Source organism: Achroia grisella, unplaced genomic scaffold (genome assembly GCF_030625045.1).
Source record: "Achroia grisella isolate CSIRO2021 unplaced genomic scaffold, CSIRO_AGI_Agris_v1 utg540, whole genome shotgun sequence".
Classification (NCBI taxonomy): Eukaryota; Metazoa; Arthropoda; class Insecta; order Lepidoptera; family Pyralidae; genus Achroia; species Achroia grisella.
The window spans coordinates 338,864-364,655 of NW_026712925.1; the positions used below are offsets into that span (position 1 = coordinate 338,864).

General features: G+C 32.8%; 1 protein-coding gene across 1 annotated transcript; it reads right to left on the reverse strand.

Annotated features, from left to right (window-relative positions):
• Nucleotides 1–615: 615 nt before the first annotated feature.
• LOC131847733 (putative helicase mov-10-B.1) lies at nt 616–19,780 on the reverse strand. The gene is made up of 20 exons (XM_059197380.1): nt 19,643–19,780; nt 16,980–17,092; nt 16,345–16,447; nt 15,653–15,800; nt 14,877–15,004; nt 14,051–14,154; nt 13,321–13,434; nt 13,105–13,201; nt 12,389–12,491; nt 11,357–11,465; nt 10,509–10,679; nt 5,080–5,227; nt 4,679–4,833; nt 4,122–4,253; nt 3,529–3,716; nt 2,634–2,788; nt 2,436–2,554; nt 1,809–1,920; nt 1,128–1,304; nt 616–968 (listed from the first exon to the last, which is right to left on the reverse strand). The coding sequence occupies exons 2-20, from the start codon at nt 17,090–17,092 to the stop codon at nt 756–758; spliced, it is 2,589 nt and encodes an 862-aa protein (XP_059053363.1). The 5' UTR covers nt 19,643–19,780; the 3' UTR covers nt 616–755.
• Between the last annotated feature and the right edge of the window lie 6,012 nt (nt 19,781–25,792).

The following is a 25,792-nucleotide window of genomic DNA, read 5'->3' on the forward strand; positions in this document are numbered from 1 at the left end:
AACCACATTGTGGAATCACCTTCCAGCAATGGTATTTCCGAACAGATACGATATTGAAACCTTCAAGAAAAGAGCTTATTCCTTTTTAAAAGGCCGACAACGTACTTGCAATTCCCCTGGTGTTGCGGGTGCTCATGGGCGGCGGTAATCACTTACCATCAGGTGAGCCGCATGCTCGTTTGTCTTCTACGTTATAAAAAAAAGTAATAAGGTACATAAGGCGGTCTTTTTTTCGTAAGCAATCTCTTCGAGCAATCTCTGGGTAGAGGAGAGAAGACAAGAAGTGGTAGATGGCGTAAGAAATAAAAAAGGCATAGGAATACTAAATAATAATAATTTACATATACTTCTTACATATATATACAATACAATTTATATATCTAATACATACATATTATACATAAATACCCAATACACAAGAATGTTAATAACCAAGTAATAATGTTACTATGGGATATTGTCAGAGGAAACAGGCAGAACTGCAAAGATAACCGGCATAAATAAAAAAAACAGGATTTAGTTGTTATGCATGATGTACATAACTGCTTCATTTAATTAGATAAAATTTTACATACACAATAAAACATTGTAAAGACTCTTAATGTTTATAAAATGTGTAGTATTTAGAAATACAACCTACAATTATATAAATTGGTCATTCTTAGTCACTATTTGATTATACCAACACTACTCTTAGATTAAATTATTGTCACAAGTTACATTTGTAAACTATAATAACGTATTAAGTATAAAAATTAAACTGCGAGTTCACTTAATAAAGGACTGAGTTGATCTACAATAGATCTTTGTGTATCCTCATCTATTGGTTCCGCATCGTGTCCTAGAAATGTGCCCATTTCGCGACACGTGGCTATGTAAGCATTCCACATCGCATTCCTCTGCAAATTCATGGGATTACCAATAATAATAGTCTTTGCTTTAGCTCGCGTTAGTGCTACGTTAAATCTCTGTAAATAAAAAAAAGATAAATAATTGTATTCTTTATTTACACCACTGCAATGCTAAATATACGTAGTGCTAGTGTGATGGTGTGCAGTCTCAATTAACACTTTGTATATCGTATGATCTGATATCAAATATAGATGTAACTCTTACATATAACTTACCTTTGGGTCACTAAGGAATCCAATTTTAAATTTTCCAACGCTTTTTGTAAAGTCACATTTCGAACGTACCGTTGTTAAAATTATAACTCTTTTTTCTTTGCCTTGAAATGCCTCTACAGTTCCGACTTCAATGTTATTATAGCCTTCAACTTCAAGCCAGTCTCTGATTTTGTGGACCTGCAAAATAGGTAATATATTACAGGAAGGGAGCGGATTTTTAGTAATAGCGTCTAGCGGTTCATTCATATCATGTCCTCAAAAAGGTCGCCCTTGGCATACGTCGAAAAAATTTGGAAATTCACAAATGTGGGTTTTTTGGTCTCACTTCATATTCATTCTATCATCTGCCGCTGATTCTCCGTCGGCGTATACCTCTAGTGCAAAAGGGTACACCATTTCCATAGAGATTAATTAATAAATCATAATTGCACACCTTACTTTCCATGGTCGTAAGTTCGATTCCTCACATCTATCACTCACAGTACAAAAATTTATATCCACGAGTGTAATTATTTGTATTGGTCTGTGTGTTTCCAATTATATTATGAATGTATTTACAATAAAAATCTATTTAGTACCAAATACACAATCTGCTTAGTTTGGGACTAGATGGCGCTGTGATAATATACTACTAAAAAGGAAACAAAATGCATAGAACTATGGTAGATATTATAATTATACCTGTCTTGTATACGGCGAGATCACTCCGATATCATTTTGGGGTACTTTGTGCCGAATTATCAGAAACGATATATAATTTTGAACTATCTCTAACTCCATCATGTTGAAAAAACTGTAATTAAATTATAAATTGATATGTTTAAGCAGGTACGTGTGGAGGTAATTTTGTTATTAAATTATTTATGTTAACTGGATAGCACATATCTATTTATTTAACAAGTTTTGTAATGTTATTCCTACGTAGTACATAATTCATGGATATATATATTTCTAATAGTTCTAGCTATTAACACATGAAACATATCGTCTGGACTATTATTCCTGTCAGAGGCATTGTCAACTGTCTATACTGTAGTGACCGCAGTAGAAATATAACTAGAAGTACATACGAGTTTTTTGGAGTCGGCTAGATGTGACTATTATCTATCTATCTATAATATCTACTACATCACCCCTTGGGTTTAACTCAGGATAATAGACCACTTGGCTGGAATGTTCTCAGTTCTACCTATATTAAGAATATTACATAGGTATCTATGATATGTATGCAAGAAGATTGAATCTTAAATTAGTCAAGAATCTAAGGAAATAGTATATATAATAATAGTGGAATGAGATTGATGTTACCTGGGCGACTTGCCAAGACGCTGTTCCTTAGAAATTACGCTATGGAAGACTATTGCACGACTCTGTTTTTTCACGCCTAAGATATCCAACTCGTTCAAATAATCCAATTTCGCCATAGTCTATAAATATAAAAGTAATATATTTGTTTCTCTAGATGCTGAGAGCTTTCATTGGCTACATACATTTTTCGTTACTCACCCTTAGTTGTCCACTGTAGAACAGATCATTTGGTATTTTCAATATATCTGGATGGGAACGGAAATTACTACGTAGCATCACCATGTAGTTTGGATCATTTATCTCACTGCTGTATATACTGAATTTGCTCTTAAGTCGCTCCATCAGCGATAAACCTGATAGAAGATATAGGTTGCGAGTGATGTAATCATAATTAATACACAATTACTGATATTAAATATTTAAAAAATAACCCCTTATTGCCTCCTATAAAAATTAAGTAAATCGCCAATTTGATGACAGATATCTCGGACAATCAAAAAAAAAACATTTTTCATAACTAGCACTACCGATTACAACATTCACCAAGAGGACTATTCAGATTAATCTTAGCAAATATTAATATATTGATGACAATAATAAACCTAGGGTTTTTTATTAATAGCTGGTAAGGGAAAAGTCGCCTCCGTTTATGTACGTTTATTTATACGCCGGCGAGGCAACAATGAATGCTGATAAGATGAGTATGAGGCCAAGTCAATTAGCCCATCGTGACAAATTCACTAAGAATTTATCAAGATGGTTTCCTGTGGGAACCCAGTGGAGTCCAAACTGACATGGTATATTGCTAGCAATGTGGTTATTACTCCACATTAATAACAATTGCTATCCTCCCACAAACCTAAGGTTGCAGTTGTCAGAGTAAATAGGATGGAACTCAAACTACCATAATCAGGAACCATACCATAACCAGTGGGCAATATCTACATGGGCTAACCGCAGTTCTGGTTCAGCGGGACCTCGAGGTACCGCGTGGTTTTTTGATAGGTAAAGAATTCACTCCTCACGTCTGTCTGGACTGGTGGAAGATTTTCCACACGTAAAGAATGGGTCGCATATTTTTTACAATACTGACCGAGTCCAATTTCCTTGGCGTCATGAGATATAATAACAGGACCGAGCTGCAGAGGGTCTCCGGCTAATACCAATAAACCATTTGTACGAAGTAATCCACTCGCTGGAATAAGGCACGCGGGCTCACTTGCTTGCGCTGCTTCATCGATGAAGAGATGTGTAATGTGAGGTTCTTTCTTTTTAAGTTGTCTGTTAATTATATAAAATAATTTATTCAAAATTATATCTTTGTAGCAGCTGAACATATTTTAAAGATACCGAATAAGTGGATTTGTTATAAGGCCTGGAGTTTCAGATGCATCCAATTTTAGATCTATTATTTATTTTTAGTACCTTAATCAAAATAAATAAATTGTTTCTAAATAATATATAGTCGTGTAAAAAATATATAATGTTTCATTTTCAAATTGAGATGTAGATGATATACGATCTTAGTGGCATTTAGCGATCAAAATACACAGATTGAATATCATAATAATATATACCGAGATTGTATACGCAGAAACTCATCTAACTATTTATTGAATTATATAAAAAGTTATTAGTTGTGACGAATTTGTTTCATTTTATTATAAAAATTCAAAGATTACTTACTTTACAAATTTAGCAGCATGGGATAGTGTTGTCACCACAATGCTGTAGGACCTGAACTTGGATATCGATACAGGTTTATGCTCATGGTAACTCAAACCATTGGAATATAATTCGAGTGCTTCTGGTATGTCCCTGAAAACGTGAAAGGAACTACACTGTACAACATTTAATTTCTAATTGTAACAACATACTTACCATTGTAACTCAATTACTTCCATATAAGTCTTTGCATACTATTAAAGTATTTATGTAATGGCCTCGGTGCTCTAGCAATTTAGTATATCGTTTTACTTGTGATGGTTACCGTCGCTTGCCCCCTATACATGTACAGCATCATGGTTATCACGTTATATAATATCTATAGTATATCCTTCACGCATTGCCTAATGCTAATGTGACTTCATATCCTATATAGTTTCGCTGCCATAACAGAGCTGATAAAGATAGTTGTTTCACGGAAAAAATAGATAAAACGGAGGTACGAAGATGAAATTGTGTTTACCTGAACTATATATACAGGTATATATTCCAAGATTTTATTTTAATAATTTACTTACCACGTTCTGAATCTTGAGTTCGCACGAAGAAGAAATTTTCCTTGTAGCTCAGGGAATTCGTTCGCATATTTTATCAACATGGTCGCAACATAATCAGCCGTGCTGTTAGCATCTGTGCATACTAGAATACGATGCTCGAAATTATTCAACACCAACTGAAAGTATAGATGTAACTGTATAAATAAATCAATGTTAAGAATTTATAGCACAGACCATCACATTTATATTATATTGAACATTGAATATAAATGGCATTATTAAGCGGATATAAAAATAAGGAAATTTTTACATAACATGTAAAAATGTACAGTGTAATAAATTTCAAATAGTTAAAGAATAACAAATTTACATCCAATACATTGCATGCAGTTATATACTACAAATATATATAGACTCCATACCTGAAGTATAGCTTCTACGATGGTAACAGTTTTCCCGGTACCTGGGGGTCCGTGTACCAGATATGGGGCTGCACCAGATGTACCTGACACAATGTGCTCTACTGCCGTACGCTGCTCTCTATTGTCTCTCACCAGCGGGTTGAAGAACCTATGAATATTATAACTTAAGTTTATCTAAATAGAATTGCACTGGAAGTTTGAAAGAGATTGCATTACCCTAAGAATTGCCGAATGAAGGATAAGAATGTAGAAAGACATGTGTTGAATATATCTATGGCCATACCATAAATAAAGAAAAGTAAGGCGATGACAGGTGAACTGTCAAAATAGCGAGCAAAGAAAAGTCATTAAAAAAAAGTGAGACACACGTGCTCAAATGATTCATATATCTATAATTAATATTGTTAGTTAATTAAGATTCTATAAATAAACATTTTATTAATACAGAAGGCTTTGATTTAAAACATGGTGGCAGCGGAAATTTGAGCACAATGGACACATCTCTAGCAAATATAGTTGAACAACAAACTGTGCTCTTGAGGTCTATGCAGGAACAAATCGCAAGACTCATACAAAATCCGCAACCGGGACCGGCGCAAAATATAAATGTACCATGGCCATCACCAATAAAAACAAATATAGATCCTGAAGATGCATTCAAAACTTTTTATTCGTCATGGAAAAACTATTGTCGCGCTACACAAATGGAGGAATGGTCGGCCGACCAAGAACCAAGAAAAGTTAGTATATTATTTAGTGCCATAGGTGAGGAAGCTTTAAAAAAATATGGTAATTTCGGAATTACAGACATAGACAAACAAACAAAAACGGCTGAAGATATACTACATAGCATAAGCTCAAAAATGGTACCTAAAAAAAACATCATATACAATAGATATATATTTTTAAGCAGAGAACAAATGCAGTATGAAAATTTTGAAGTATTCCATGCAGATTTGTTAAAATTAATCGAAGATTGCGACTATAAAATATTTAAAGAGGAAATGTTAAGAGATAAAATTGTTTTAGGATTAAGAGACATATCATTAAAAAAAGAATTGTTAAAGAGAGATAACTTAACATTAAAAGAAACTATAAACTTATGCCGTGCAGCTGAAGCCACTGATAGACAAATGAAAGATCTGTCTGTGTCATCTACTTCAGAAATTAAAAAAGTAGAAGAAAAAAAGATTAAAAAAGGCAAATGTAAATTTTGTGGAAATATTCATATATATAAAAAGGAATTATGCCCAGCCTGGGGCAAACAATGTGAAAATTGTAAGGGCAGAAAAAGTGTGTAAAAAAAAGAAATCAATAAAGATGGTGAAGAATGTGACTGACAATGATATCAGTGATCTGACTGATTCGGATACAGATATTGAGTATATTATTAATAAAATTACAAATAATACACATAAAAATGCAGCAAAATGTGTACTAAATTATTTAGTCAATAATAAATGGAAAACAACAGAATGTACATTGTAGTGTCTTATTGGTCTTCAAAATGCCCAACAAATGTTTGGCAAAGACTATGTTAAACAAAAGATACGACCAACTAAGAAACATCTGTTCAGTTTTGGTGGACACCATATTACTGTGCATGGGGAAATAGATATTATGCTAAAAACACAAACTAATAAAAACAATTACTCTCTAACATTCCAAGTTGTAGAAGATAATCATATTCCTCTATTGTCATGTAAGGCTTGCATCCACATGGGCATTGTAAAATTTTGCAAAGAAGTTATAAGTCACTCCCATGACATAGAAGAAACAAACAAAATATTAAATACATATGGATCACTATTTGAAGGCAGAGGGAGTTTTTCAGGTGAAATTGATCTAGAAATTGATCATGCAGTACCACCAGTAATTCAGAAGGCTCGACGTGTCCCTATAGCACTGCGACCAATGTTGAAGGAGGAATTGAGAAGATTAGAGGAGGAGGGGGTTCACTAAAGAAGATAATCACACAGAGTGGGTAAGCAATATTTTAATCATTAAAAAGAAAGACAATTTTAGAATATGCCTAGATCCCATTCCATTGAATAGGGCTATACAAAGACCTAATTATCAGTTCACTACAATTGAAGAAATATTACCAGAACTAGGAAAAGCTAAAGTGTTCTCTACCTTAGACATTAAAAAGGGATGGCATTTAAAGCTATCTGAAAAAGCAGCAGGCTTACTACATTCTGGACTCCCTTCGGTAAGTACCGTTGGAAGGTTCTCCCCTTTGGTATTGCTTCAGCACCAGATCATTTTCAAATAAAAATGAGTGAAATGATTCAAGGATTAAATGGAGTAGAAGCGCTAGTAGATGACTTGCTTGTGTATGGAGTTGGAGATACAATGGCTGAAGCTATCATAGATCATAATAAAAACTTGAAACAGTTATTTGACAGATTAGTTAAATTCAATTGTAAACTAAACAAAGCTAAAACCAAACTTCTTCAGACATCTGTAAAATATTATGGTCATATATTCACTAATAAAGGTCTTCAACCAGATCCATCTAAAATTGAATCAATCACAAACATACCAATACCAAAAAACAAAAAAGAGTTACAAAGGTTTCTGGGTGTTGTGACATATCTTAGTAGATTTATCCCTAATCTGAGTGGTGAATCATTATATCTAAGACACTTGACACATGAAAAAACAATTTGGATATGGCATAAAAAAGCCCAAAAAGAGTTTGACAAACTGAAGTCTATAATATGTAACTTAAAAACATTGAAATATTATAACAAAAATGAACCACTGGTCATTGAATGTGATTCCAGTGAAGGAGCTCTGGGTGTGGCATTGTTCCAGCAAAATCGACCAGTTGCATATGCATCACGATGCTTGACACCCACTGAAAGGAAATATGCACAAATTGAAAAGGAACTCCTCGCAGTGGTTTTTGCCTGCACAAGGTTTGATCAGTTAGTTATTGGCAACAAAAAAACAATTATTAAGACAGATCATAAACCATTATTAAACATTTTCAAAAAGTCTCTTCTTCATGCTCCAAAAAGACTTCAATCAATGCTTTTAATGTTACAAAGATATAGTCTAGAACTGCAATTTGTATCTGGAAAAGAAAACATTATGGCAGATGCATTATCTCGATTTTATTTAGATTGTAAAGATATTGATAAATCAAAAAATATGAAAATATTTAAAATTATAGCAAAAATAAATCCGTTTGGAAAACTTACCCATATCAGACAGCTGTGTTCAAGAAATTGAGAATGCAACATTGAACGATCATAACATGACAGTCCTAAAGAAGTATTTATTACAGGGATGGCCAAAATATTTGAAAGATATTCCCGATGCTATTAAATCATTCTACAACTTAAAAAGTGAGTTAACTCTTTACCACGGTCTTATATTAAAAAACCAGGCTATAGTGATACCTGAAAGTTTAAGAGAAAAAATGTTAAATAAACTGCATAAGGCACATTCAGGAATCGAAAATACCTTAAAGCTAGCCCGAGATGCAATCTTTTGGCCATCTATGTCCAATGACATTAAGGACCTAATTAAAGGTTGCACATCAAGTATAAAACATCAACCAAGTCAACAAAAATTTACTATGCAAAGTCACAAAATACCTGAATATCCATTCCAAATAATATCTATGGATGTTTTCTTCTTCAATGAAAATGGAAAACAGTCAAAATATTTAATAACGGTTGATCACTACTCGGATTTTTTTGAAATTGATAAGCTTAAAGATTTATCATCTAAACCAGTAATAGAAGCCTGTAAAAGAAATTTTTCACGTCACGGTGTGCCAGAAATAGTAATTACGGACGGTGGAACTAATTTCATTAATCAAGAATTTTCAGCTTTTAGTAAAAAATGGAATTTTATACAAGTAACATCTTCTCCCCATCACCCTCAAGGAAATGGTAAAGCTGAAGCAACAGTAAAAATAGCAAAAAAACTGCTATTGAAAGCTACAGAAAGCGGAGAAGATTTCTGGTCAAGTCTACATTGCTTAAGAAATACTCCTAACAAAATAAACTCTAGTCCTGTACAAAGATTATTTTCACGTAGAACAAGAGGTTTTTTACCAGTTATTAAAGATTTGCTAAAACCAAATGTAATCAAAAATGTAGCAGAAACTATTAAGAGTAACAAGGAAATGATCAAATACTCTCATGATAAAAAAGCAAAAAAAGCAACTACATTAGAAATAGGACAACCCGTAGTAGTTCAGATTCAACCATCTTCAAATAAATCTTGGACTCCAGGAATAATTGCAGATATTCTTTCAGATCGATCATATCTTGTTGATATAAATGGGACAACTTACAGAAGAGACTTAATACACATACGTCCATTTTTACCAAATTTATTAGATAAACCCCATAAGCAAGATATCACTGATATGACTACAAATATTCAAGAAAATATCATTTTAGAAGACGTGCAAAACATTGGCGAAAATATCGTTTCTTCAGAAGCTATGATGCTTTCATCGCCAGTTGCTGATCCTTCAATAGATTACTTTAGTTCTCAAGATGAATTGTCGTCTCTTCAACCAACGACCAATTCTCCTATAAAGAAAACAACTACCCCTGCAGACAACAAGCCAAGCAGACCTAAAAGAGAAACAAGAAAACCAACATATCTAAATGAATATGTTTGCTAGCCTTTTAATCAGTTATCCTTATGTAGAGGGTAAAGTTTAAATGCTTATTTTTAAGTTATATTGTCTAATATTGTAAATTTGTAATACTTCTATTCAGTTGGAATATTTTACTCAGTTTTGTTGCTGCATCGTAATAGTTCTTTATTTTTGTAAAAAGACAACGTGTTGAATATATCTATGGCCATACCATAAATAAAGAAAAGTAAGGCGATGACAGGTGAACTGTCAAAATAGCGAGCAAAGAAAAGTCATTAAAAAAAAGTGAGACACACGTGCTCAAATGATTCATATATCTATAATTAATATTGTTAGTTAATTAAGATTCTATAAATAAACATTTTATTAATACAGAAGGCTTTGATTTAAAACAACATGTGTTCAGAACAGTCGTGACGAACAAATTTTTCTACGTAATATTGTCTGTATTCCCTTTTTGTGAGTAGGTTTTATATTATTATTTGTAATACAAAGAGTTTATTAGCTACTGTAACTTATATTTAATGTCGAGAATTATGAGCTTAAAAACGTGGTAATACGTAGAATAGAGATTAGCACAATTTTTAGTATTATAGACACAATTTTCTTCTCGATTGGCAGTTCTTTCATTGTTTTAATTGTACGTATCTAATTCTATAGAATTAAATGTGAAAACAGTACGATTGGTCTAAAGTAAAAACAAATAAACATTATCAGATTCCCTAGAGATCATTAAAGCACTTGTGTTTCTAATATAGTGCATACTTTTGTTATGAGTAGGTTGTAAGTGGATACTTACCGAGTAATATTTCTAACTACAGGAATTTTGAGATTTTTCTCTGGAAAAATACGACCTTCGTGTCCCAATCTTTGAATATTCGTAATGGCCTGATGCATTCGTTCCAGCGTGAGACGCGATAAAAAAAAGCGAATGTCGAACTGAGCATTTAAATTGTAGTATTTCTGAAAACTAAAATGAACAATGTGTTTCAGTATAATAATTATAAATTAATAATCAATAACATCATTAATCGTCCAGATCTAAATTATGGCAGAGATATCTTGATTTTAAATTTTAATTATTCATAGGCGATATCAATTGCGGACATTTACAATGCTCGTATCTATGTATCCCACCAATAACCGATATCTAGATATAGAGCGGGAGATGAACATGCTGTTTAACTATACGAGTGAAACACTTGCGGACTAAAAAAACAAAAATTTAAAAGCAATACAATAATTAACTTTAATATATTGTTACAATGACACAACAAAAGTGCATAAATAGAGGGGTATGTATTATAAATATATATATCAACGTCGCCCTGTATGACATCGACATATGGTTAATGTAGAGGTACCGCTCGATATCAGTGATGCATAGTTTATATCTGTAATGTGTCAGTATACTGCATTTGTCGATTCCAATCGATATCTACAAGTAGTTATCTAATATAAACAGATATACTACAGATATTTTTATATCTAATCTCGTAAACAATTCCTACACGTAGTTGTTAGTGCTGTCTATATATATTACTCATACCATTAATTTCACCATATCATGATAAGTTACGAAAAGAAAACCGCGAAATAACTTACATCGAGTTATTTCGCGAAATAATTTTATAAAATTATAATTACTCTTTATGAAGACCACTTATTTCCACTATATTGTTCTCCTTTATCATCGTAACCACAGCTTCAAACATTAAGTCATCGCCACTTTGAGGTTTAACAAATAATAGATCACCTGTAATTATTTTAAAATAGTTTTAGGTTCCTAATAAATAGCATTTGATACATATATCTCATTTAAATAATAACAAATAAATATTTTGGAAAACTTTTAGGTGAAAAACCACGCAAAACGAAGTATTAGGATATAGGAGGTAGTTTTATTTATGTAATTTGAATGGCAAGCAAGCTGACGGACCGCTTGGTGGTAAACGGTAACCATTGTCTACATATAAACAAGGGACTATAGTAGTCTAGACATAAATTTATCATACGACAACCGTGATAGGTACCAGTCATTCGTTGCCATTCCAGAGGACTATGATATCATGTATGATCCTGTAATTTCACTGCCTAATCAGAACCTACAAGAGAAACAGCTTACAAAGCAAGCCGCTTGACGGCAGAAACAGGTAAGACACTGGAGGTACACACTCCGGCAACTTTATACAGTCTACCTCTCGTAGTTCGCTTACGAAGTGTGTAGTGTGTAAGTACTTATCTAGTATTGCTTCTTTATGTCTACAGTTTTTTATATCATATATATATATATATATACAGAACGTACAATGACACAATTATACATATACAATAAACGATTTCAGCAATCTAAATCTCAGTATAATAATTTTAAAATATAAACGTGTTGGCAATTAGCTGTAAGTTTATATTGTTTTAATTAAATAAATAATTTGGTAACAAATTCAAAATGCGATAAGAAATCGTAGTCATTAGCAATACAGTAATGAATTTTTCTTTTGGCACCGGCGATTTGCGATTTTTAGTTTTTTTTTGACGCGTTCTAAAAAAAGTAGTAATTTAGGAACAGGATTACAGGATCAGGAGAGCAGGAAATTGTTGTGAAAAATACACCAATATATTTGTAATGTTTAAAATGGGTTGTAGGGTTGTCTCTCAATAACATAATTTCTAGTTTACCTATTAACAATGATGGTCGCTTCACTATTTGGCCTGGAACTGAAAGATAGTATCTATTACCATCTTCGCTTCGCAGCATAGTGACGTCTGACATATTGTAATTCTGTTAGTAAAATTAGATTTTGTCATATTATTTTATTATAACATGGACGCTTTCTCACAGGTGGCATTCTAAAATACTTAATGTGTACGTTGATAAGATGCCAATGACGGATGAAGGGATTAGTATAGAATCCTGTAGTATAGAATAGTGGTCCTTTATGGCAGATTCCCAAAAATATTAACCACGATGTTTTCCAGGCGGGACCGCGTGGAGGTTAACCTGATAGTGTACTTTGCTAAAATAGAGTCCACTAGTTCTCATACATAACAATCCCCTAATACTACACCAACTGACTCTATTTCATCTCCATACTGTCATACATAGGTGTGCATCTAGACGTCACAATATTGAATACAGGGGGGAAGGAAATTGTTATTAATGTGAACTAATGACCCCATTACTAGCAATGCCGTTCCTCCTAGAAACCATCGTGGTGAATTTATATGAATTTGACACGATGGGCTAACTGACCTGAATTCATTCTCCACTGTGGCCCCGCCAGGGTAAACCAGTAGCACAGGCGGTTCTACTCCATTATTATTAACAAAAGTAAGGAATAAATACATATTCTGACATCAAAATTAATATTCTGTAACATTAAGTTTCCACGTACCTTATAATTAGATTTCACAACAGCTTCCTCGTACCATAACAAGTACTGAAAATATTTTCTGTAATTTTCTTTTGTTACACCCACGTCAAATACATCCCTAAAAATGTTAAATATTTAATAGAATTATTTTTAAATAACAATTATTGAATGTTTCTGGTTTATTTTCTATTTTTATTCATTATCTATTAACGTTATCGAATAAATTTAGAAACCAACCTCACACTTTTGGCCTTTGCTTTGTCTTCCTCTGGTGCTGTCTCGCTTACTTTTAACCCACTCGTGAATATTGCTTTATATTCTGGCGGAATTCGATGCTTATCATCGCTGTGTCTGAAAAAAGGTCCATAAAATTGCATTTTCATTTAAGTATACGTAAATTGTTTATTAAAAAAATATTTATTTTTTAACTAACTAAATAATCCTTTGAAGGAATATGGTACTAAAGGTCTTTGTAAGTAGGTATGTGATTTGATCCGTACACATTTTTACATGTAGATTGTATTTTTTTTTTGTATAAATAATAAACCAGTTACCAGTAACTTCGTATTCCTTTAAAAGCCTTAAGATAGTCTGTGTCCTCGTTATAAAATCTACCTTCATGTAAAATTTCATTACGATTCATACGAATTGAAAATAATAGTATGGATTAATAATAAATGTAATTTATATTAAGAGTAAGGGTAATAATATTATTTAACAACAAACATTCAAATTGTATAGTAAAATTGCGAGTTTATAGATAACTAGCTACTCGCCCCGGCTTTGCACGGGTGTATATGTATTATATATATAAACCTTCCTCTAAAATCACTCTATCTATATAAAATACCGATTCAAAATCCGTTGCGTAGTTATAAAGATTTAAGCATAAATAGGTACGTATAGACAGCGACAGCGACTTTATATTATACTATAAATAGATGATGAATATCTACTGTATACATACCTTATTAAGGTAGTTTTGACTAAATTCTTCGCTACCACTTCTTTCTTAGTATAAGGACTTATCTCTTTTTCGTGGGTAGTTGGAGTGTTCTCCACATAAACTGCCTAAAATATACAATTCTTCAAATCCTTAAATTTTATATATATTAATATAATTATATACTTACCGGTACTGATAATTGTCCTATGGCAGATTGCAAAAAAATATTTTATATTATGGACAAAATCAACATTTATTTTAAAAACATTTTTATAGGATGCTACGTTTTCAGAGATAAGTTATATTTTAATTTTAAAATTTAGGACCCCAATAATAATTGTACCCGTATAAAGAATGGGTCGCTAAAAAAAAAGTAATGGTCGCAATTCGACTGCAATTCATTTAAATTTTAAGTTTGAACGATATTATACTTCTATTGTATATTGAATGAATATATATACATATATATACTAGCTGTCCCGGCAAACGTTGTTTTGCCATATAAATTAATAACGCTATAAAAAAATAGGGGTTGATGATAGAAGGGTGAAAACTTAGGATTGTCTGTATTTTTGTATGTTGTATGATTAAAAAAAACAGAAACTAAAAATTTTGTCTAAGAAAAAAAAAAAATTAGGGGTGGACTACCCCTAACATTTAGGGGGATGAAAAATAGATGTTGGCCGATTCTCAGACCTACTCAATACGCTCACGAAATTTCATGAGAATAGGTCAAGCCGTTTCAGAGGAGTATGGGGAATAGGGATATAGGGAACGAAAACTGTGACACGAGAATTTTATATATAAGAATATATACGAGAATCTCGTTATGTAAACAAATGCTTACCACATCTCGCACTATGATGCTGACTACATTTGTCCTTAAGTTACGTAACGAGAAGAATACGGGTACTTCATATTGGCCGATGTGTGCAGTTTCGAATTTTACTGATACTGCTTTTTTTATTTCTGTATCTGGAATAATAAAATTTCTTCAGTTTTTATTCGCCTTCCCGTTATTGTTTTTATTGTAAAATGAAAATGTCGTCGCTCATAGGTTACAGGCGCAGCACAATGAATATTACGCAATCGGGTTGTTTAGAACCTTTGTTTTGTAGTTACGCTGCATAAACTGCCATATGGCCAAGATATGTAACCTCACAAAGGGCATTTGTAATATTAGTATGGGCAAGAACTTTTAAGATCATGTACATATTGTTATGTTAAATTTAAAAGAGAATTAGAGAGTAAATTTTACACACCGGATATAATTTTACATTTTAATTGGTACTATGATATCTAAAATTATTTTAATTACAATCAGCATTAGCAGTTTATGAAATATATCACTGTGAAAAAATTACAGACCACACGGCGCCATAAGGGTTCCGTTTTTTTTTCAGAGGCCCAATTTCCACAGTTTTGGTTTTTAAATTGCCCTCCTTACACGCTCTTCAAAAAGATGTGAGTGTATTATATAGAAATTAAAACTATTAGACGAAAATTAAAAAAAAAATTCGTCGGTTTAAAAACATATATTAGAAGCTAGGGAGGGCACGTGTCCAAACCGTATCCATGAAGGCATTCTTATTATAACATAATTAAATTATAACATCAACTTACTTGGTTTTAATTGTTGTAAATCTAAATGATAACTTATTCGGAAATTCGTTTTCGAATGCAGAATTTGTATGAATACTACACGAAATTCATCAGTCTTATTGTAATTCAATAATGTAAAATTAAACTCCACTTTTTCGTTAGGTTTAGCCTGAAAACATTTCGCTTAGTATTAATATATTTTAATATAATATTATATTATTGCAAATATTGTTACGATGTTATAAATATATAATGTTAAAATACATAATAGGTACATGGTAATAATAAAGACATTATCAACTCTGGCCATGAGATTTTTTTTTTCTTTGTTATTTTTTTATGTGGAATTAAATTACTGGAATGGAAAGCATTACCGTCCACCTAAAACGGATAAAGAGGACTAAGGTATGCCTCCGTGCCCAATAATTCCATAGCTCACTCTTCAATCGAAATAGCTTGGTAGCAAGTGCTTTACGGTTGCATGTAGGTATTCACGCAGACTTTTAAAAAAATCTGTCGTTAAAAAATGGCCGCAAGCGGATTGTATTTTGATTTTATATAGGTACATAACGCGATATGTTCGCCAAACTTGGAACTATTTTGGTGACTCTATTTGCAATCCGTAGTTGTTCATTTCAGTGTTGGTACTAATAAATCTTATTTATTATGAAGTAGGGCTAATTGCTTTGCATGATTTAAAAAAAATTACTTACCGATAATGTTATTCTACCTTCAGAATATTTCTGATGTACTGAAAAAGAAGATCTTGCATCGCATTCTATGACAATACCGTTACGATTTTTAACAAACTTCTTCCTGCAATCAAGAAAGAGAAACCTAAAGTGTACCAAAGAGTAAAGAGGACCGAGTAGGTAACGACAAAGTAATTAAATTGTGAAAGTTCTTTGAATTTTATAACCTATTATTAAAAAAAAACATGTAATTTTTTTATACCACTATATTTTGAAATAATTATATTATAAAAAAATTTACAGCTTTGATATGATACTCCACGTGCAGCTCTCCTACTCAGTTACAGGGACTATATTGATACTTCTATTTTAGACCCTCTTGTACATTTTTAAATTAGACATTGAAAATGTATATCAATATTTAGTGAAATAAATATTGCGTATTACAAGAGGTAAGGTAGATAGATGAGGATGGATCGTTTGAAGGATGATAACCAAAAAAAAAGACTAAGCTCAGAAATGATAGTTCCATATTACGCCACAAATATTACAATAAAAGCAAGTAATGAAGATTAGAACAATATAATAAATATTGCGACTAGTAGGTAATATAATAATTGAAAATGAGTAAAAGAGATTATATGATGATGACATACTTGTTGGACGAGTACTCGTGCAAAATTTTGTTTCTCTGATGTTTCAGTGTTTGTTCATGGTCTGGATTTATGTTCTTTTCTGAACAAATATAACAATTCTTCATTTTCGTCATCTGTAATAGAATTACGTAAGTTTTATAACATAATTATTTAAGTAATACTAACGGCCCGCCCTGGCTTCGTGAGGATGTCCATAAATTCTGTACATCATATGTGTGTGCATAATATATATTTAAATGATGAATTGCGCAGGCAGTAGACCATTCCGGTCTACTGTCTGCGCTAACGGAATACACTGGCAGGGCACATTAGAGGACGATAGGATGAGTTATCTAATATAAAGATGATGATAATAAAGACAGTTACTCCATCGCGAGAAACTCACCAGGAATTACCTACGATTCCGGGGAATAAAGTGGAGGTAGTCCTGACGTGTGGATATTAGCAATGGTGCCACTATTCTATTACTAATCCCCTCAATTTCATATAGTTTATCTAATTATCAAATAATTACAAAAATCATACTCTTTAATTTTCATCGTAAAACGTGTATTAGCCACATAAGACCACCGAGGTAGTCAAATAAGACCTATAAGTAGGTACTAAATTTTAATCGTAGTCATGTTACCCGTTCACAGATTACTGAGTGTTTACACTTTACTGTGTATATAAAACAGCGTTCTCAGAACTTTATTTCGCTGACAACGAACACTATCAAGTTACCAGTTATACAATTCTAGCTACATAACGTTATACATATACAAAATATTAGTAATGTGAAACGTGCAAACCGTAACCAGACAGGATTGATATTTTTTACAATTAAAAAAGTTGGATGGAACAAAAACATGCAATATAACAAAAAAGTCAGGTTTGATAGTAAACAGTGCACACTGGTAACAGCTATTTTTAATCAAATAATACCTAACTTACTTACTAGATAGTATTATGTTATCTGTACTATAATATAGTGATGGAGTAATATTAAAACGTGCCACCGCTCAGGATTAGTAATGGCACATTGTATTAATTTTTATAGTATTTAGGTAATGGAGGGCCTATCTATGTATGAGGATAGCGATTTGGAGAATAAACAGTACAAACTAAACAAAGGAAATCTCGAACCTTTCGAAGCGCCCTGGCTAGCGTGCCAACAGTTGGCAATAAGGAGATCCGTGAGCAGTAGATGAGCAGTAGATGGTTGGTTATGATGAGCATGAATACATCTATTAGTATGTACTTATGTATATTCCCGGAATAATGTGATTTTATGATAAACCGTCAAATAGCCTCAAAAAATCCACGGTTTTCACATATTTTGTGAGCACATTATAATCTAAGTACTTTGTAGTCCGTGTGTACGTACACGTACCTAGATAACGTGTAATCGAGTTTGTTCTTAATCGATAACGCAGCAGGATTCTTACTTAATTCATTCTGCTTCGGAAAGAATATAAAGACCTTTGAAAATTTGAAAAATGTTGTTTTTTTTATTAATTCCATTACACATGTTCTTCCTTCCTACAATCCCAATGGTTTTAAATATAAATATTTGCAGACTCCCTTATTTCTCTTGGTTAGATCACAGTATTCATTTAGTATCAGGTGGATAATATGTTTATTCGATAAGAAGAATATTATGGTTTTCAAAATATAGTGTAGGTACTAAAAACGTAGATGTAACATGTAGAATCGGGACACAAATAGTAGGTATGGGATCGATACAAGTGTAAACGTTTGCATAATAGTTTGCCCTAAGTTAGGGTGGTCAACTTTACAAAAAAATCTATGAGAGACTCATGCAAGGTGATATGTAATATTTTATTAAATATTATATTTCGGAAGTATAATTGTCACTAGCTGTGCCCGCGACTTCATCAACGTGTGACAAATAAAAAAAATCAAACACATAAAATGTAAAATATAAGGATCCTTCTAGCTTCAAAAACGTTAATTTACCATACAAACTTTCATTCCCTATTTTATTTTACCCCCTTAAAGGTAACATTTTTACAAACTTTGAATGTGATGTGTGTTTATATTTAGATAATCAACAACCTAAATATAAGTAAAGCCTCTAGCTTTAAAAATGACGTTTTGACGAATTTCATACAACCGTACTTCTCCTCTTTCAATCCTTTACAACCCTTTTTTCACATTAAAAAGCCTATGTCCGTGCTCCGGATCTATACTCTCTATGTACCAAATTTCATTTAAATAGGTTCAGTAGTTTTGGCATGAAAGCGAGACAGACAGACAGGGTTACTTTCACATTTATAACGTTAGTAAGGAAGTAAGGATTACGGGGCTGTCCCGCGAAAAGTGGGGCGGCCTGGTCGCCTTAAACCAAGTTATCGTGTTATACAAAGAAATACAGTATTTATTGCATTGTATTATACTCACTTATCGCATTGTATTATGTTCATATTTCCGCCCTTTTATGTAAAATCACTAGTTCTAATAATATTATATTTCAACTGATCACTACCTACTCGCACTCATAAAATATTATATTCAACATTTGTAATCAACAGAAATTGCAATAATCCTTGCCGAAACAATTAAATCATTATTAATGTAAGAAAAAAAACGTTCGACAGGGGGATAAATGCATCGAAAATGTTATTTTACATGCACTAATTTATGTAAAATACTACAGTTACCTTTATTAATCCTTTCCAAGAAAGGAAACACAAAGCTTAGCACAAAATACAAACACACGTGCGAAATGGTGGGCTTCACTTGAATAATAAATGCTGTTATAATTCTTGCTATGTAGCGCTATCAGCAATAAGTGACGTCACATTGAGTGAGTAACTGAGTACTAGGGTTCATTCCCGGGAAATCAAGCTCGAGAAAAGTCGAGAACTCGAGAAATCAAGTACCTATATAGAAATTAAATTGACGTTTGTTGTATTGCGTGGCGGCGCAATAATACTAGATATTAAGGTTTTCTTTCATGTATTTTTTTTTGTTTTACAGAAACTATTTTTGTTTACAAGTTTAAGGTAGATTTTTTCTAAATAACCAGCCAAAAATGGTGCTGTCATTATAAATATAAGTCTGAATAATATTAGGTCCTAACATATGAAAGTGGTGTTTTGTAAGGGAATAACCTGAAGTATTTTTTTTCAAAATATAACATGTTTTTTTAATCAAACTATGTATCATTGCTATTTATGCACTTTTGCCATCTCATAGGTACTTCATTGATCCCTTTACTGAAAAAAAATTTGAACGGGAACATTTGGACATCATAAATCATCAATAAAATCTTTGTAGTTTGGACTGCCTCATCGGATTTGAATTTTTTCCCAATCAGTTATTCAAATTTCGAAAAAAATGGTAATCTGTTGGAGCAAGATCCGGGGAGCAATTGTAAAGTCTTAGACATTACAATTGAATCTCTTCTAATTTGGTAAATGTCAGTTGTGCAGTGTGTGGTCTAGCGTTGTCCTGAAGCAGCAGTAGCCTACGGCGATAGACCAGCCTCGGTTGTTTAGCAGCTAGCTTTTCCATTTTGGTTTCTCAATTGCTGACAACACACATCTGCCGTAATCATCTGGCCAGATTTAAGAAAGCTGAAGTGAACAACACCGGAACTAGTCCACTAAACGCTCGCAAGTAACTTTTTTTGGGTCAATTTTCGCTTGGGGCAGGATTTGGTTGGTTTGCCAGGGTTCAGCCATTGCGATGAGCGTTTCCAATTATAATACAAGATCCACATCATCACAGGTTCGATTTAAAATCCCTTTATTATTATGCCGGTTGACTAATGTAACGCAGCAGTCTACGCGAGTTTGTCGATCGAAACGCGAATTGTCTACTCAATCCATGAGGGACCCACCTTTTAAGCTTTTTCGCCCTCCCAATTTGCTACAAGTGGATTAATACAGTTTTGTCACTAACACCGCAACCTGAAACTAACTCTGACGTGGTTTGTGATGGATCTGCTATCATAATTACCAACCTTGGACTCCAGCCGCCCACGGGGATTGTTTTGCAGGTCGAAATTTCCAGAACGAAAACGTTGCAAATACATTGTGCATTGCATTGTGTTTTCTTTTGCGACACCACCACCATACACATCATTAATCCTTCGAGCCGTTTCTGCAGCATTAGTGCCATGGCGGAACTCGTACTTGTACTTGTAAATGACGCGATATTTTAAGTTTTCCATTTTGTAAGCTGAGTGACCCAAAGAAAAAACAAAGCACATGTATCACGGTTTTCGAAAAACAAATGCATGAGTGAATAGCCGTATAAATTTGAAATTGAAATTTCTAACCAAAGAGGAGATATTTAAGATCAGTGGCCAGTACGACAAAACGCTAATTTCATATTTAAGAACTTAATATATTTCAGTATTTAAAAAAAAATGGCTTATTCATTATATGTATAATGTTTTTAAATATATCTACTCAATAAAAGTTTTATAATGAATTTTATAGTTAAATTTTATAATTAATATTTAACAAAAATGCAGTGGTTTTCGTCTCAAATGAAACCACTGAGTTTTTTGACGTTATTGGGACAAAAAATAAACCAAACGTACGTAAATGTAAATTTCTCGACAACCCGAGAAGACCCGAGAAATTAACCTCGAGAATTCTCGAGACCCGAGAAATTGAAAAGCTCGAGAAATCATGAACCCTACTGAGTACATACTTATTTATAAGAGTGAAACTAATGTTTGGCCGCCATTCTGCCCGTAATATTATTTAATGCTAGCTGTTATCCGCGACTTAGTTCGCGTATAATATTTTTTGTTTTTAATTATCAATTATTCTAAAATGAAAGTAGTTTAAGTTACTTCTTACAACATTAATATCTGAGTGAAAATCCTGTGAATAGTAGTGGCTATTTGAGTCTATCATCCCTTTTTTACTTGGAGAAAATCCCTCATGTAGAACCACCCGACCGACCCGAGGAAGCCGGTCGGATTCGCTTTTAATGGGCAAAACTTATATTTTTGTTAAAGTTTATTTCAAAATAATAGCCGTAGTGTAACGAACTACGAACTTTGTTGTTTGTAAAACCAATATTCAATTACCATATCCGAAATAATACGAGATATTAAAGTACAAATTAACAATATTTGTATACTTACCAATTTCACTTTCTCAAATAAACGATATTTAAAACAGATACTTAACTAAAATGAAATTACGAAAAACAGTTTGGTTATTCGGACGGAAATAGGTCTAATGAATTCAGATAGAGCAGACTAGCAGAGTAAAGTTTGATAAAAAAAAACCTGCCATAACCTAAATAGAACTACACATAGAACCCTCTAGTATACTTACTTTTCTCTTTGGAAAGAACTCTAGGATTATTTACTGCAAACATGAAATCAAAATCTGTTTGATCTGTGCTGTATACGTAAGTGAATTCAATTAATCAATTATTTGTGAATTGCGATAGACATGACTATACCTAACACGTGTGAGTATATACTGACGTCTATAAATATACCGCTATTAAATATTCCGTATAGGACAATATACTCCTATATTTATTTTATTTTATTACGTTTTCTAAGCTTATAATTAATTTAGATATATGTTAGTTAGGTATGCTACTTTACATGTCATCTGCGGTCTCCGGTTAGTTGTCGTTGTCACTGTCATAACTATTGAGAAATCTATTGTTATTGTATACCGGTGTGTTGATCGTAATTATTTATGTGGATACTAATAAAACAGTTTAATGTGAATCATCTTTTTAATATAAGAAATAATACCCTATTAGTCTTTCTTTCAAGTAGCGACATCTGTGCAGTCAACTGGAAACTATTTTGCAATAGAATTACCAATTAAAATTAACAGATGGTAATAAATTTGAAATTGTGCACAAATTGGGGAATTCCCTGAATTTCTACACAATAACAAAATTACGGAATAGTAGACGGAACTAGCATTACAATGATATTTCATTTTTTTTATTGCTGAACTGAAATGGACATTTTCACCAATATAAGTTTTAGCTGTTGCTGCGACTTCGTCCGCGTAGAATTTAACTTTATTTTTCTAAAATAAAAGTGGCCTAACTTGCTGCTTATTACATCACCTACCTGTCAAAAAAAGTCCCGTCAAAATCGGTCTAGCCATTTCAGAGATTAGCCGGAACAAACAGATAGACAGACAGACAAAAATTGTAAAAAAATTTAATTTGGTGTATGTACCGTATTCATATGCATATAGTAAAAAAAGGTTATTTCAATATTACAAACATACTCCAATTTTGTTTATATGTATAGATGTATATATACCTACCCTGTAACATAAACGGTTTTTTAACGTGTCAAAAATCTCTGAATGTCCGTCCCCCGGTCATAGGTTAGACGAGCGTGTATGTAGGAGTATTACACACCAAAATTAACCATTTCACACGGTGTAACTACGAGGCCTTTGCCAGAGTCACAAGGTCGCCTTAGCACTTCACCGCGATTCCGACGTTGTCGGCCTACCCGTTGTAGGGCAGAGCCCATTTCATTTTGTGCCGACCTATTTTGTTCTACTCAATTGTGGAGACGTGTGGATACACGTCCACACCCCTGGGTCCGTCTAGTTTAGGCGCTGCCTGCCTCAAGGAGAGCATCGTAGTCTAATGGGGGAATAGAGGTGGGGTGTAGTCGGGTACGCCGGGCGTTGTCCCGTAACCTAAATTATTGTGAGATTTTTTAAATGTCTATAAAGTTGTGTGTTCTATATTTTTTATGTAAACAAATACACGGCTTACTTATTGAAGCGGTGACTGTCGCATGTTATAAAATACATACAAAATTAGTACATCATAAAGTCTTATTTCATTTAAGTGTATCTAAGCACCTATGTACTAGTGCTTACACTTAAATGAAAAGCAATGATATTCCCAAGTACTAAGGTACTATATCGGGTAAGAGGTAAAATTACGAACACTACCGAGTCGAAATACTAGCGAAGCACTCTACTTCTAAGGGAACTAATATTAAAATGGGCGTTCCTCAAGGTTCAATCTTAGGCCCATTTCTCTTTTTAATTTATTGTATATAAATGACCTTCCCTACATGGTAGAGAAAGTTGCAGATATAGTGTTATTTGCGGTTGGTACTTCGTTAGTGTTTAAAATTGGTCGCCAATGTAATCAAATAGACGATGTAAATTATGCTATCTCTGCTATATTAAATTGGTTCACATGTAATAAACTATTATTAAACTCCAACAAACTAAGTGTATTAAATTTACGCTTCCTAATGTAAGACAAGTAAATACGCAGCTATTGCTTAATGATGAAATAATAAATTTTGTTAATGATACAGTTTTTTTAGGAATAATAGCGGAATCGAAGTTACAATGGGGGCCATATTTCAAAATTAGCCAATAGACGTACTTCTGATGAATTATGAATTATGAAATTAAAAGGATAAGGCAATTAACAGACGTGGCGACGGCAAAACTTGTATATTTTAGTTATTATAGCATTATGTCATATGGAATGCTGTTGTGGGGTAAAGCTGCGGAAGTAAATATTATATTTATTTTACAAAAGAGAGCCATACGCTCTGTTTATGGTATGGGTTCTAGAGAGTCATTACGTCAATGCTTTAAAGAATCAAATATCCTCACCGTTGCCTCACAGTACATTTATGAAAATATAATGTATACAAGGAAAAACTTAGATAGTATCAAGAAACGACTTTAAAGACAATAGGTCAAAATAAGCTAATTATACCTAAATGCCGTCTACACAAAAATAAGCTAATTATACCTAAATGCCGTCTACACAAAGTTCTATGGTAAATGCGTAAGATTCTATAATAAACTGCTAGAAGATTCTATAATAAACAAATGTTATGTAATAAAGCCTATTATAGGGTAGATGAATTTATAGATGATAGCAATATCTAGCAAGAATAAGTTTATTTGCGAACAACATTATAATTTGTTTTTCATACTGCTTTCTTGATATATGATAGCGTAGCGGCTTTTGTATTGATTGTCGCATGCATCCTGATGTAAAGTGCGAATACTGTAACTACCATATATTAATTTAAAGTAGCTGTCATGTGGTTGAGTGGATGGCGGCGTAGTGGGCCGGGTCATTGGGCTCCCTGAAATATGGTCAAGCGCAGTGATGGCTGGTTCATCCGTCATACTCGTGAACGAGTGCTGCTTGTAGGGACTGGTCTGCTCTTATCACTACGACTGATTTAATCTTATTGTATATTTATATTTGACCCAAAAAATTTGTGTTGGTTTACCAACCAGCTAATTTTTTGGGTCAAATACATGTCGAAATCAATTGGGTCAAATACAAACTACCTTTTTTATTCACACGTTTCGACTTGTAAATGTAAACTTACAAGGATTATTTAAAAGAGCAACACACAAGTTTCTTGCACTTTCTTCTTGTGATGAAACAGCTTTCCGAACGAGCGGTAGATAAAAAAATTGTTATGACTATTCAAAATAAATGATTTTCTATTCTATTCTATTCTACTTCTTTGAATTAGTTTTTTTTTATCGTGCATACAGCTGACATAATAAATATGATAATATAATCACATTATCGAAAGAAATTTTGGCATTTACTGCCGATATATAGGCATATCTTTAGATAAGATTATTATTAGACATTACATTAAAGAACCTATAGTATCGGTCGATTGTTGCCAGTATGAAACAGTTTCTACACCAAAAAAAACGTTATTTTATTCTATTAAATAATATTGATGGCTGTGGAGGTATAGTAGTTCAGCAGTCTTAATTCCGATGGTCTAGATTTCGATTCCTCGCATGATACAAAAAATGTATTTATGATTATTCAATCAA

Bases quoted from the DNA above. Each gene is read 5' to 3' on its own strand.
- LOC131847733 (XM_059197380.1), bottom strand. From the start codon at position 17,092: ATGACGAAAATGAAGAATTGTTATATTTGTTCAGAAAAGAACATAAAT. The intron at 15,005-15,652 runs GTAAGTTGATGT...TTATTATTCCAG, and splicing joins TTTACAACAATTAAAACCAA to ATACAGAAATAAAAAAAGCA. The intron at 4,834-5,079 runs GTATGGAGTCTA...CTATACTTTCAG, and splicing joins TCGTAGAAGCTATACTTCAG to TTGGTGTTGAATAATTTCGA.